Raw genomic sequence first — 13033 nt, 5'->3', positions numbered from 1 at the left:
GTCCAATGGCTGTCGACAAGAGGAGCGAGTCCGCAGCGAAGGCAAACCCCACGGGGAGGCGCCCGGGACCGCAGTGCTAGCTATCACAACTTTATTAGACAAGAAAAGCCCTGACGCGTAAATAAAAAACACCTGAGTTCTGAGGCCCCGCCCCGCCCGGTCCCGCCCGCCGAGGTCCGGGTCCAAGTCCCGCGCTCTCAGGAGCTGTGTTTCTGCCGCTTCCAAAAGCGCTTGACGTCGCTGTGCCCGGCCGGGGTCACCACCATGAGCCGCTTGGCCGAGTTCTCGAACACCAGCACGCCCAGCTCCCGCGCGTGGGCCAGCAGCAGCTCAAAGTCCACTTGCGACAGGAACTGGTTATACAGGACACCTGGGGTCGGCAGGACGGGAGGGGCGCGGGGAGAAGAGGAGAAAGTGAAGCTCGGAGCTCCTGCTGGAAATCCCTCCAGCTCCTTCGTGGCAGCCCTGGACGCAATTTTAGAAACTAATTCTCTATGCTTGTCTGCTCAGGGGTTCATCTTAACACCAGTGTGATCCGGCCATATTCAGAAAGGCCTAATACAAATTACTGTCAATTATTCCCTCTCCTAGCCAAATCCAAAGTGCATTGATTTGGGACGATTTGTTTACTACCGACTCACCCCAAAAACAAAAAAAAAACTGTCTTGCCAGCTTTTCTCTCCTAGTCCATGAAGTAAAAAATAAAATGCATGAAAAGCTTTTACACTTTATCAAGACTGAATTGTCTGCCCTTTCTCTGGCCAATGACCAAGACTTGGCCACCAGAAGCTACTCACCCTCAGTGAACCGGAGTCTGTCCCTTTCCAGCTCCCAGAGGCGGATCTGGTCAGTGATGGTGGGGGGCAGCACAGGTGTCTGCAAGGAGCAAGGGTTGACCGTAGGGACTCAGAATACTGCCCCCAGACAACCTGGCCCTCTGCTCCTTCCCCAGATTTGGATGCCCCTTTTTTTTTCCCATCATCTCATCACCAGCTGCCAGCCTCTGACATCTTGGAGCCTGTCTGTACCTGTTTGAGCATCACTGGGTGGGCTCTTGTCCTTAGGAAATGGATTATCTAGGAAAACAGACAAGAATGGCATGAGGGCTCCAGCAAGAAGGCAGGAAAGCCATCTAAGCTGTCACCTAATGTCACTGGAACATCAGCTTATTCTAAAAACTCGTAACTCCTGTCATCAACTCCACGCATCCCAGTTCAGCTTTTATCCCACGTTGCTGCTCCCAGCAACGTGGGATATTCCTTTTCTGGCACATTCGCCCTTTCCAGTAATGTTTTGTTTTTCTTTCTTTAAAATAGCAGCAGCTACTGTTTTTTTTTTTTTTTTTTTTTAGCACTTATTGCATGGCAGGTGCTGAGCTCAATGCTTTGCCCCTATTCTTCCAGTGAATTATCCCAGCAACCCTGAGGTAAGAACTGTCATTTACTAGATGAGGAAAGTGAGGCTCACAGAGGCAAAACAACTATGTCTAGTTTACGCAGTTAGGATGTGGCAGTGCCGAGGCACAAATCCAGAGCTATACCTCCTCCCTCCATGTTTTTTTCCCCTCAAGGGTCTACCTATTCTCACACTCAAAGCCTTCATTTCTCTTCAAACACAGACAACTCACCACCACCTGTTATAACAGACTCAGAGCTAGCCTTCCATAATGTGACCCTCTGTCCCCCACAGCCCAAGTGCAGCCTGTCTTCCTGCTCTACCTCTCCCAAGTGGGAATACCTGCTGGGCTGTGATGCCACTGGCAATTGCCTGCTGCACACTCTCCCGGGTCACCTGCGCCACCACCATGTTGGGGAACCGATAGAGCATCTCAGAGAAGAGGGCAATGAGGGCAATCTGCAGCTCCGACTCTGAGCCAGGGATAGAAAGAGGATGAGGAGGCCACCCCCACACCCAGACTCCCTCAAGCCCTTCTTTCAAGTGTCATGAGAAATCTCAGAGAGCTCTGTAGACTGCCAGGTAAACATGAACATAAACTGGCATTCCCTCACCCCCAACCTTCTCTTCCAGGGACCCTCCGTCCCGCCTCACCCGTGTAGGCATACAGTCGGTAATTGGTTTCCACGACAATGAAACCTGGCTGATGCACAGTGCCCCCAGCTCCAGAGACACCTGATGAGAGATTGATGGCCAGGCGTGTGGGGTAGTAACGCCGAGATTTCCTCTGAAAAGAATAGGTAGATGCCTTGTCTCAGAAGTCACAGCCTTACATCTTCCTGCCTGAAATATCAGGTCCCTCCCAAGATGCAGAACTTCAACCCCCAACTTCTCTCCCCCGAGAGACCCAAGTATTCAGTTCTGGCAACTGCTTCCTGCTACTGCCCCAAGACCCCACTCCTTTTTAAAGGCGAAGGCAACACACCACCGTTTCTTCCCTGGAAGCCACTTATCTAGGCGCTCATACCTTCCTCTGGAAAACAAGCCCAAACTCACGCAGATGTTGCAGGAAGTTCAACAGAGAATCACTCATACCTTCCACAGAGTAATCCTGAGGAACAGAGGTTTCCAGCTGGGGTCCAAAACACAACCCATCCACCCCCAACCCCATACATTCATTCTGTCTTTCTCCATCTCTGTTCGTTCTGTGTTCATTCTTATCTTCTCACTCTACTCTACTGCCCCACAACTTGCTTTCCCCTTCCCATCTCTATACCTTCCAGCCCCCTGCTTACCTTGCCCAGAGTAGAAAAGCTGAGCTGGAAGAGGAAGGAGAGAATCTCTACTAGGTCCATGCCCCGGCTCTAGGGAGAAAGAGGCAGAGACGAAGGAGGAGGGATGGGAGGGAGACAATGGGAAGAAAGGGACAGAGAAGAGAAAATCAGGGAACAGTCCGTAGGCAGGAGTCTCTCAGTGAGACCTGAGAGGAGCAGAGCATGCTGGCAAGTGGCCCCGGTCTCCTCACCTGGGCTGTCTGCAAATACTGCAACATAAAGTACCAGAGCTGAGCCGGGGTGTCCAGCAACAGGAACTGGAAGCCAGCGGAAGTAATGCAGGGCGGCTCTCCAGGTTCAGTACTAGAGACAAAGACCGGGACAATGATGGTGATATGCAGAGAAAGACTACTATCCCCACTTGTCCGCTCACGTTTTTCTTGGTATCTCTGGCTATATTCTACTCAGCTTGCCTTTTCCAGCTAATGTCCTCTGATCTTGACTAGCCCCAGATACCATTTCTTAGGGACTCAAGGAGATGGCACAGCAGAGAGCTGCTATACCGCCGGCTTCCTCACCTCTTCATGAGCCCAGCCTGGCTGAGGAGCTGAGCCAAGTCCTGGCTGACAGCTGCACTGGGGGAGCCCACCATGAAGTGCAAGACCACCTGAAGAACAGAAGAGAACAGGGAGAGCATGCCCCAAGGGCCATGGGAAATAGAAGCACAAGCAGAGACACACACAGTCCCAAGTGCTTACCTCCCATCGCTCCTCAGCATACTTGTCAAGGGAGGGAACGTCCCGGGCATGCTTGTCTGGTCCCAGCTGACTTGTGTCATCAGACCAGGCCTTCCCCCTATGGCCAGGATGGGCCAATAGTAAGGAACCCTGGCCAGGCGCGGTGGCTCACACCTGTAATCCCTGTACTTTGGGAGGCTGAGATGGGCGGATCACTTGAGGTCAGGAGATCAAGACCAGCCTGGCCAACATGGTGAAACCCCATCTCTACTAAAAATACAAAAAATTAGCCTGGCGTCATGGTGGGTGCCTGTAATCCCAGCTACTCGGGAGGCTGAGGCAGGAGAATCACTTGAACCCAGGAGGTAGGGGCTGCAGTGAGTCAAGATCACACCACTGCACTCTGGCCTTGGTGACAGAGTGAGACTCTGTCTCAAAAACAAACAAAACAGACAACAAAAAAAGAGTAAGGAACCCTGTCTGTGTTCCTTGCCACCCTTCTGCCATCTTTCCACCCTTATCCTCGGGGCCATGAGTTGGGGACATTTCCTACACCACACACTACATCTGGTCCAACTTACTGCTAAAGGAGTTCCCAACGTGGAGACCACAAGATTCCGGGGAGGCCCCCAAGAGCTCCCCCTCCCAAAGTTTAATAAACAGCAGTTCCCCTGCCCTAGCTTAGGAAGAGAAAGAAGTGACATACCCACCCAGAAGAGCAATGCGGAGGTTCTGGCGGAAAATGGGGTTGAGGATGAGGCCCTGGAGCCCGCCTGGGAGCAGCTGGGTGTGCCAGATCCGGAGGCCACTCAGTAGCCCTGTACTTTCCTCCTGAGCCCTGGAACAGAAGCAGAGAGGTGAGTAGGGTATTTGGAGAACAAAAAGGAGGCCCATAAAAGCCACCATCTCTGCCTGTTCTGAACTTGCTGATCCTTGGAACACTGTTCCACAGAGTAAAATTAGTATCTTCTTAAGATAAATTCTTTACTGCATTACCTATCAGAGCCTCATTACAGATATCACACATAACTCTTTAAGAGGGAAGATATATTTGAAAGCAAGAGGTCAGCCGGGAAATAAATAAAAGGGAAAAGGCAGTAGCAGAGTTTCCCAAATGTATTTATTTTTAAGTTTTGTGATATACCTATTAACACTTCCTGGAAGTGCTCCAAGGAACAGCAGTTTGGGAATGTAGCTGTTGAGAAATTTGTATCTGGCTGAGACTTACTTGCTGAATTCCTTCTTTACCCACAGGGCTACAGCAGCTTGTGGCAAAGGCTGCTCCAGAAAGAGCATCCGCATCACCCAGTTCTTAGCCAAGGATGGGAGCTCCCTGTACAGGGATAGAAGTCAAAGGTTAATATGAGAAGCTGCATTGTATCTGCATCTCTGCCCTCAATTACCTCTCAAACATCTCATCTCACTCCACAACAACTTTACCAGTCCTGCTGTTTTGGTCCCCACATTTTGGAGCAATTTCCAACCCTCGCCCCCAGTCCCCACCCCCACTCCAGACTGCTAAGCTTTTACCTATGATATTTCATTCCAGTCCGCAGACCCCATTACATTTCCCTGCCATGAAGGGGCTCCTCACCTGAAGACAGCCAGACAAGTGGCAGGGTGCCCATACAATCGGTCCAATACCCCAGGGCTCAGGCCCCCTAAGAATTCCTGCAGATTCCTGCATTGTAGGTGTACTCGGTTCAGCCCCCTTGAAGGGGTGCTCTCCATCACCTGAGGAATGCAAACGTCAGAAGTGCACCCCCACCATCCATGCCAGTGTCACCCCTGACCTTTCTGATTCCAGATCCATCAGTCCCCACAATAACCCCACCTTTTCTGTGGCCTCCTTTCCCATGTCACTCATCTCCTCTGCTTTCTCCCAAACCTGACCAATCTCCCTCCCTTTCTTGCCTCCTCACCCTATTTCTGCCCTTCAACTCCAGTCTTCCTTCAATTAACAAGTGACAGAATTGTTAACTGTCCTGTGTTTGCAAGATCATTTTGTATTTCAATGACTTGTCTCATCTTTGGCTAAACAGGGACAAAGAAAATCGAGCCCACACCTCTCTCTTCCATCCCTCCTGGTCAAATCAGTCTATAAGCTCCAAATCTGCCCATGCTTCCTATCTTCTATCTCTTAGCCCACTTCTGCTAAGTACGGCGGTAACCTCTCCCCTCCATGCTTCCCAAATCTAAAGCCACCTCTTTTCCCTTCCCAAGTCTACTTCACGTCATTCACCCTGACCCACGCCTTCCGATCTCCTAGCTTCTCCCTGCCTTCCTCTCACTCCTCGCCTCTCACTCACCTCTCTCTCTCTCATACCTCTGCCACTCCCGCCCTCCTAGGTCCCCTCACCACTCTGTCGATCCTCCTCGCGCACCCCGAATCTCGGGCCGTCGCTTAATCGGAGCCAAAGTCTCGCATTGGCTCCTGGAGATTGAGGGAAATATGGTGAAAAAATGCGAGGAAAAGATGGGGAAAGCGACGAAAGATTTCACAGGCAAGAGCGCAGAATAGAGAATTCAGAAGAGAACGGAGGTAAGGGGAGGAGTGAAAAGTAAAGAGGATGAGAATACACGCAGCACTCTCCCGGCGCGGGGGATGCTGGGAATTGGAGTCTTGTCTTTGCTCTCCTTAGAGCCGGCTGAAGCGCCTCTGACTACAAATCCCGAAAGGCACCGTGGGGAAGCCGAAAGGCGAGGAGCCGGCTTTTAATTGAGCGAACGGGAGACACCAGAAGCCGGACCAGTTGGTTCCGCGAAGGCAGAACCAGCTCCGCCCACGCTGCTAACGGCGCGTGTAACCGGCTGGAGCGGGAGGCGGTTCCGGGAAAGTAGAAGTGCCTGGAGGGCTTCCTTGCGGAGGCGTGCTATGGCGACTTGGTGGTGAGCCGAGTGAGCACAATTACTCCCCGTAAAATTGGGATAATACACACTCCGGGCCGGGCGCGGTGACTCACGCCTGTAATCTCAGCACTTTGGGAGGCCGAGGCGGGCGAATCACCCGAGGTCAGGAGTTCGAGACCAGCCTGGCCAACATGGTGAAACCCCGCTTTTACTAAAAATACAAAAATTAGCCGGGCGTGGTGGCGGGTACCTGTAATCCCAGCTACTCGGGAGGCTGAGGCAGGTGAATCGCTTGAACCCTGGAGGCGGAAGTTGCAGTGAGCCAAGACCATGCCATTGCACGCCAGCCTGGGCGACAAGAGCGAAACTCCGTCTCAAAAAAAAAGAAAAGAAAAGAAAAGAAAAAGGAGAGGAGAGGGCAGGGGAGGGGAGGGGAGGGAGGGGATTCACACTCCGGACGGTTTCCACGAGTTAACGATTAACACGATCCAGTGCACCTTACTTGGCCCTAAGTACACAGTAAATCTTAATTTCTGCCTCCACCACTCCTCAAACCGTTTACTTAGAAGACCCAGATAAATACAGTTTTTAAGACACCAACAATTTGCTCTGATTTGATTTATGAACCTACTACAGAGAAAGGCAGAGGTCTTCACCCAAACCCAGAACTCCACGTTTCCCGAAATTCCTATAAGCAGATTTTGTTATTCCTATTTTATAGACTGGAAGACGGGAGCCTGGCGAGATTAAGAAATTTGCCTGCAGCTTGGCGAGGTGGCTCAGAGCTGTGACCCCAGCTACTTGGGAGGCTGAGGCAGGAGGATCACTTGAGACTAGGAGTTTGAGGCTACAGTGAGCTATGATTGTGCCAGCCTGGGTGACAGAGTGAGACCCCCATCTCTCTCTCTCTTTTTTTTTTGAAACGGAGTCTCTCACTCTGTCACCCAGGCTGGAGTGCAGTGGCATGATCTCAGCTCACGGCAACCTCAGCCTCCCGGGTTCAAGCTATTCTCTTACCTCAGCCTCCCAAGTAGCTGGGACTACAGGTGTGCGCCACCACGCCCAGCTAATTCTGGTATTTTTAGTAGAGATAGGGTTTCACCATGTTGGCCAGGCTGGTCTCAGGGTTTCACCATGTTGGCCAGGCTAGTCTCAAACTCCTGACCTCAGGTGATCCACCTGCCTCAGCTTCCCAAAGTGTTGGGATTACAGGCGTGAGCCACTGCGCCCAGCCTGAGACCCCCATCTCTAAAAAAAAAAAAAAAAAAAAAAATTAAAAAAAAAATCCCTACAATCAGACAGAAAGTGCCCAAGCTGGGATTTGAAGCACATTTGCAAGAGACCAGGGATCAAAATGGTAATGACTATGTAAGACTTCATCATACTTTGTAGCCCACCCATGTTTTCTGTTGTCCCTGTTTTTTTAGCAATTAATGTTTTAAAATCTTCAAAGAACAGCTAAAAATTGACAAAGCTTCTTTATGGCAAACTTTAGGTAAGGTTGAAAGACAATTTACAATCTAGGAAGAAATGGTTGATGAAATAAACAAAATACAAAAAGCTGTTACAAAGCAATAAGAAAAAGAAACATAATAGAAAGATTGGGACAGACCACTGCTTACTAGTTAGCCCTGCTCAGCAAGGAGCAGCTTAAAAAAAAAAAGAAGAAGAAAGAAAAGAAAAAGAAAAGAAAGAGGCCTGGTGGGGTGGCTCAGGCCTGTAATCCCAACACTTTGGGAGGCCAAAGAAGGTGGATCATTTTAGCTCAGGAGTTCCAGACCAGCCTGGGCATCATACAGAAACTCCATCTCTACAAAAACAAAACAAAAATTAGCTAGGTGTAGTGGTGTGCTCCTGCAGTCCCAGCTGCTCGAGAGGCTGAGGTAGAAGGATCACTTGGGCCCAGGAGATTGAGGCTGCAGTGAGCAATGATAGCACCACTGCACTCCAGCCCGAGCAACAGTGTGATACCCTGTCCCAAAAGGAGAGGGGAAGAGAGGAGAGGACAGGGGAGAATTGGGGAGGGGAGAACTGGGGAGGGGAGAGGAAGGGAGGGGGAGGGAGGGGGAAAGAAGGAAAGAGAAAGAAAGATTGGCCAAAGCAAAAAGAAGTTAAACAGAATATCAGAAATGTTTTAAAAATCAAAAAATTGGCTGGGCATGGTGGCTCACGCCTGTAATCCCAACACTTTGGGAGGCTGAGGCGGGTGGATCACCCGAGATCAGGAGTTCGAGACCAGCCTGGCCAAGATGGTGAAACCCGTCTCTATTAAAAATACAAAAATTAGCCAGGTGTGGTGGCAGGTGCCTATAATCCCAGCTACTCGGGAGGCTGAGGCAGGAGAATCGCTTGAACCCGGGAGGTGGATTTTGCAGTGAGCCGAGATCGCGCCATTGCACTCCAGCCTGGGGGACAAGAGCGAGACTTCGTCTCAAAAAAAAAAAAAAAAAAAAAAAAAAAAAATTCAAAAAAGTAGCCAGGCCTGGCCGCCCCGTCTGGGAAGTGAGGAGCGCCTCCGCCCGGCCGCCCCGTGTCTGGGAAGTGAGGAGCGCCTCTGCCCGGCCGCTCCGTCTGGGAGGTCTACCACGGAGGCCAGAAGCAATGTGGGGGCTGGACGTGGTGGCTCACGCCTGTGGTCCCGGCACTCTGGGGGGCGAGGCGGGTTGATCACTTCGGGCTAGGAGTTCGAGACCAGTCTGGCCAACTTGGCGAAACATGAAAAATACAACAGACAAACCAACCAACCAACTCAGTGACAACAAAACAGGTCTACCCTGGAGTCATACTCTAATTTTTTCTATTTTCCTCCCTTTCTGATCCTTTATCCCACTTTCTTTTTCTTCCTCTTCCTTCGCCCTCTTCTTTGTCAAATAGAGGATTGAGTTATTATCACTGATCCATATAAAGTCCCTCTCTCATTTATTTTAACTCCCACCCCCCATTTCTATTCCCTGACTTCCCATGTGTAACCTTCCTAATATGTTTGATACGCATCTTTTTGTTTGTATGTATTTTTAGAAAATGTTTATTGTTTTTGTGTGCAAAAAAAATTAATAAAAAAAAAATGGGAAAAAAAAAAATTAGCCAGGCCTGGTTCTGTGGTCCCAGCTACTCAGGAGGCTGAGGCAGGAGGATTGTTTGGACCCAGGAGGTCAAGGCTGCACTGAGCTGTGATCATGCCACTGCACTCCAGTCTGAGCTATAGAGTAAGACCCTGTCTCAAAAAAAAAAAAAAAAAAAGGAAGAAAAAAAGAAAAAAGAAAGAAAGAAAAAAAGAAAAGAAAAGAGAAAAAGAAATTAGCTGGGTATGCACACACCTGTAGTCCTAGCTACTCAGGAGGCTGAGGTAGGAAGATCGCTTGAGTCCAGCAGTTCAAGGCTGTAGTGAGCTACAATTACACCACTGCACTCCAGCCTGGCCGCAGAATTAGACTCTCTCTTAAAAATAAATATATAGGCCAGGCGCCGTGGCTCACGCCTGTAATGCCAGCACTTTGGGAGGCCAAGGCAGGTGGATCACCTGAGGTCAGAAGTTCCAGACTAGCCTGGTCAACATTTTAGTAGAAACCTTGTCTCTACTAAAAACACAAAAATTAGCTGGCGTGGTGACAGGCACCTGTAATCCCAGCTACTTGGGAGGCTGAGGCAGGAGAATCACTTGAACCCGGGAGGCAGAGGTTGCAGTGAGCTGAGACCACGCCATTGCACTCCAGCCTGGGCAAGAGTGAAACTCCATCTCAAAATAAATAAATAAATAAATAAATATAAAAATAAATAAATCGGCCAGAGGCAGTGGCTCACACCTATAATCTCAGCACTTTGGGAGGCTGAGGCGGGTGGATCACTTGAGGTCAGAAGTTCGAGACTAGCCTGGGCAGGTGAAACCCCGTCTCTACTGAAAACACAAAAATTAGCCAGGCATAGTGGCGGGTGCCTGTAATCCCAGCTACTTGGGAGGCTGAGGCAGGAGAATCGCTTGAACCCAGTAGGCTGAGGTTGCAGTAAGCTGAGATCACATCACTGCACTCCAGCATGGGCAACAGAGCAAGACTCTATCTAAAAATAAATACATAAATAAAATTAAAATATAAAAGTTTAGCAAAAAAGAAATTAAGAATTGACAACCTCAATGTTGACCAGGGTATAGGAGCATACTCATACACTTTTGCTGAAAATTGAGGCCAGGTCCAGTAGCTCATGCCTATAATCTCAGCACTTTGAAGGGAGGCCAAGCCAGGCAGATCGCTTGAGCCCCGAAGTTTGAGACCAGCCTGGGCAACATGGTGAAACCCTGTCTCTACAAAAAATACAAAAATTAGCTGGGCATGAGGGTGCATGCCTGTAGGCCCAGCTACTTGGGAGGCTGAGGCAGGAGGGTTGTTTGAGCCCTGGAGGTGGAGGTTGCAGCGAGCTGAGATCACACCATTGCACTCCAGACTGGGCAACAAAACGAGACTCTGTCTCAAATTAAAAAAAAAAAAAAAAAAAAAAAAAAAAAAATTGAAATAGGCACACCCCTTTCGGAGGGGGTGAGGGGACAGAGTCTTACAGTGTCACCCAGGCCAAATGCAGTGGCATGATCTTGGCTCACTGCAATCTCTGTCTCCCAGATTCAAGCGATTCTTGTGCCTCAGCCTTCCGAGTACTTGGGATTACAGGCATGAACCATCATGCCCGGCTTTACTGTTGACTGACTGTGCTACTTTGGGCAAGTTGCTTAACCTAACAGAATTTTCTTCTCTGTGAAATAATTTTAACTACTTCATATATTGTATTAAGTAAGATATGTAGTAATTTCAATACCTGGTATACAGTGGGTGCTCAGTAATATATTATCATCATTATTGTAACTTTCACTTATTAATCCTAGTTCTAGTTCTGTAACTACATAGAATCTATGTTAGTCCATCAGATATTTGATACAATTCTTTCTTTCAACCAATATTGAGCCCTGTGTTCCAAGATTTTGCCCTCGTGCAACTTATAGTTTAGTGGGGGGGCAAGTATAAAAAGATATGTAAAATTACACACCAATACATGTAAAAACTATGCACAAATACATGTAAAATTACACACGTAATAAGTGCTACAAAGAAGAGATTCATGTGCTCTGAGATTATCAGTAGGGGATTTGACCTGGTTGGGGAAGTCAGGAAAGACTGCTGAAGGGCAAGCGGGAGTTAACAAGGCACAGACTGCAGGGAACATTGTTCCAGGTGAGGGAACAGCATGCCCTGAAGGCCACGTGGCAGGAAGTACTGTGGCCCATTGGGTGAATCTGAAAGAAGGCCAGTGGTGCACAGAGGAGAGCAAGCGGGTGGGGGAGGATGCTAGAGAGGTATGTGAGGGCCAACCTTGGCCAGAAGGATCTTGTTCTTCATTTTAAGATTAATGAAAAGCCACTGCTGGATTTGAAGTGAAAGATTAGGGTCAGATTTGTGTGTTTTAAAGGTAACTGTGGTTGCAGGGCAGAAAACAACCCAGAGAGGAGCAGAGGCAGATCTGGGTGACAGCTGGGAGACCACTACAGGAGTCCAGGCAAGATGGAGGCAGCATGTGCCAGGAGGGCGATGGAGACAGAGATGACAAGTTCCAGGGAGATTTGGGAGGCACAATCAACAGCGCTTTGTGCTGGACTGGACTTGGGAGGTGGAAGGTAAGGGAGAAGGAGCTCGGGGATGCCACCTTGTGCGGCCTGTGCAGCTGAGTGGATGCTGCTGCCATTCACTGAGTCAGTAGACTGTGGAGGAGAAGCAGGTTTGGACAAGCAGGGCCTGACTTTTAAATTAACTGCAGGTGGGGCTGGGCGCGGTGGCTCACGCCTGTAATCCCAGCACCTTGGGAGGCTGAGGTGGGCGGATCACGAGCTCAGGAGTTTGAGACCAGCCTGGCCAATACGGTGAGACCCCGTCTCTACTAAAAATACAAAAACATTAGCCGGGCATGGTGGTACACACCTGTAATCCCAGCTACTTGGGAGGCTGAGGCAGAAGAATCGCTTGAACCCAGGAGGCGGAGGTTGCAGTGAGCTGAGATTGTGCCATGGCACTCCAGCCTGGGCAAGAGAGCGAGACCCAGTCTCAAAAAAAAAAAAAATTAACTCCAGGTATTTCTGTTTGAAAGACAGTTCTGGGCTCAGAGGTTTGGGTTATCAGGCTCACTGCCGTGGCTTCCATTGCTCATTATTCTGGGATCTGGCCTCTAAACTGTAACCTATCGGTGCACAATTTAAATCATAGTGCACAGTGGTTTGACCTGTGTAGGTTTTAGCAGGACTGTTAGATTCATGACCAAGGGCCTATTAATTCAACTTCACATTGATTTATCTTTATTGTGATCCTCATTATCCAATTGGCTCATTTTGTGAATATCATCAACCAAAACCCCAGGGTCTTTATGTCACATGAATGGCCATCAAGATGGGTCTGCCTTGTCCCATCCCTGCAACTGACTTTTTTTTAAATTTTCTTTTTATTTTGAGACAGGGTCTTGCTCTGTCACCCACGCTGGAGTGAAGTGATGCAATCATGGCTCATTGCAGCCTCAACCTCCTAGGCTCAAGTTATCCTCCCACATTGGCCTCCCGAGTTGCTGGTGCACACCACTAAGCCTAGCTAATTTTATATATATATGTATAAATGGGGGCCAGAGTTGGGCTCACTATTTTGCCCAGGCTGGTTCGAAACTCCTGGGCTCAAGAAATCCTCCCACCTCAGCTTTCCATACTGTTGAGATTACACGGCATGAGCCACCCCACTGGCCGATTTTTTCTTTCCA

The 13033-nt window shown here is 49.2% G+C and overlaps 1 protein-coding gene across 4 annotated transcripts; it reads right to left on the bottom strand.

The window, feature by feature from the left end:
* Nucleotides 1-74: 74 nt before the first annotated feature.
* On the bottom strand, nt 75-6016 carry GTF2H4 (general transcription factor IIH subunit 4). Of its 4 annotated transcripts, none has more exons than XM_003272061.4 (14): nt 5766-6016; nt 5001-5140; nt 4635-4739; nt 4113-4244; nt 3428-3524; nt 3248-3336; nt 2921-3032; nt 2691-2759; nt 2423-2506; nt 2050-2182; nt 1738-1868; nt 1029-1076; nt 798-876; nt 75-370 (listed from the first exon to the last, which is right to left on the bottom strand). In XM_003272061.4, exons 2-14 carry the CDS (start codon nt 5135-5137, stop codon nt 198-200), a joined length of 1389 nt encoding a protein of 462 aa, XP_003272109.1. In that variant the 5' UTR covers nt 5138-5140; nt 5766-6016; the 3' UTR covers nt 75-197. The 4 variants fall into 4 exon arrangements, with proteins under 4 accessions (XP_003272109.1, XP_030659110.1, XP_030659111.1 ...); XM_030803250.1 differs by having other exon boundaries at nt 5733-5978; XM_030803251.1 differs by having other exon boundaries at nt 5791-5978.
* Between the last annotated feature and the right edge of the window lie 7017 nt (nt 6017-13033).

Source organism: Nomascus leucogenys, chromosome 22a (genome assembly GCF_006542625.1).
Source record: "Nomascus leucogenys isolate Asia chromosome 22a, Asia_NLE_v1, whole genome shotgun sequence".
NCBI lineage: Eukaryota > Metazoa > Chordata > Mammalia > Primates > Hylobatidae > Nomascus > Nomascus leucogenys.
This window is presented reverse-complemented; position numbering and strand designations above follow the sequence as displayed.

Coding starts and splice junctions, on each gene's coding strand:
- GTF2H4 (XM_003272061.4), bottom strand. CDS start 5,137: ATGGAGAGCACCCCTTCAAGGGGGCTGAACCGAGTACACCTACAATGC. Junction 2,507..2,690: donor GCTTTTCTACTCTGGGCAAG/GTAAGCAGGGGG, acceptor TCTGTTCCTCAG/GATTACTCTGTGGAAGGTAT. Junction 371..797: donor CAGACTCCGGTTCACTGAGG/GTGAGTAGCTTC, acceptor TGCCGACCCCAG/GTGTCCTGTATAACCAGTTC.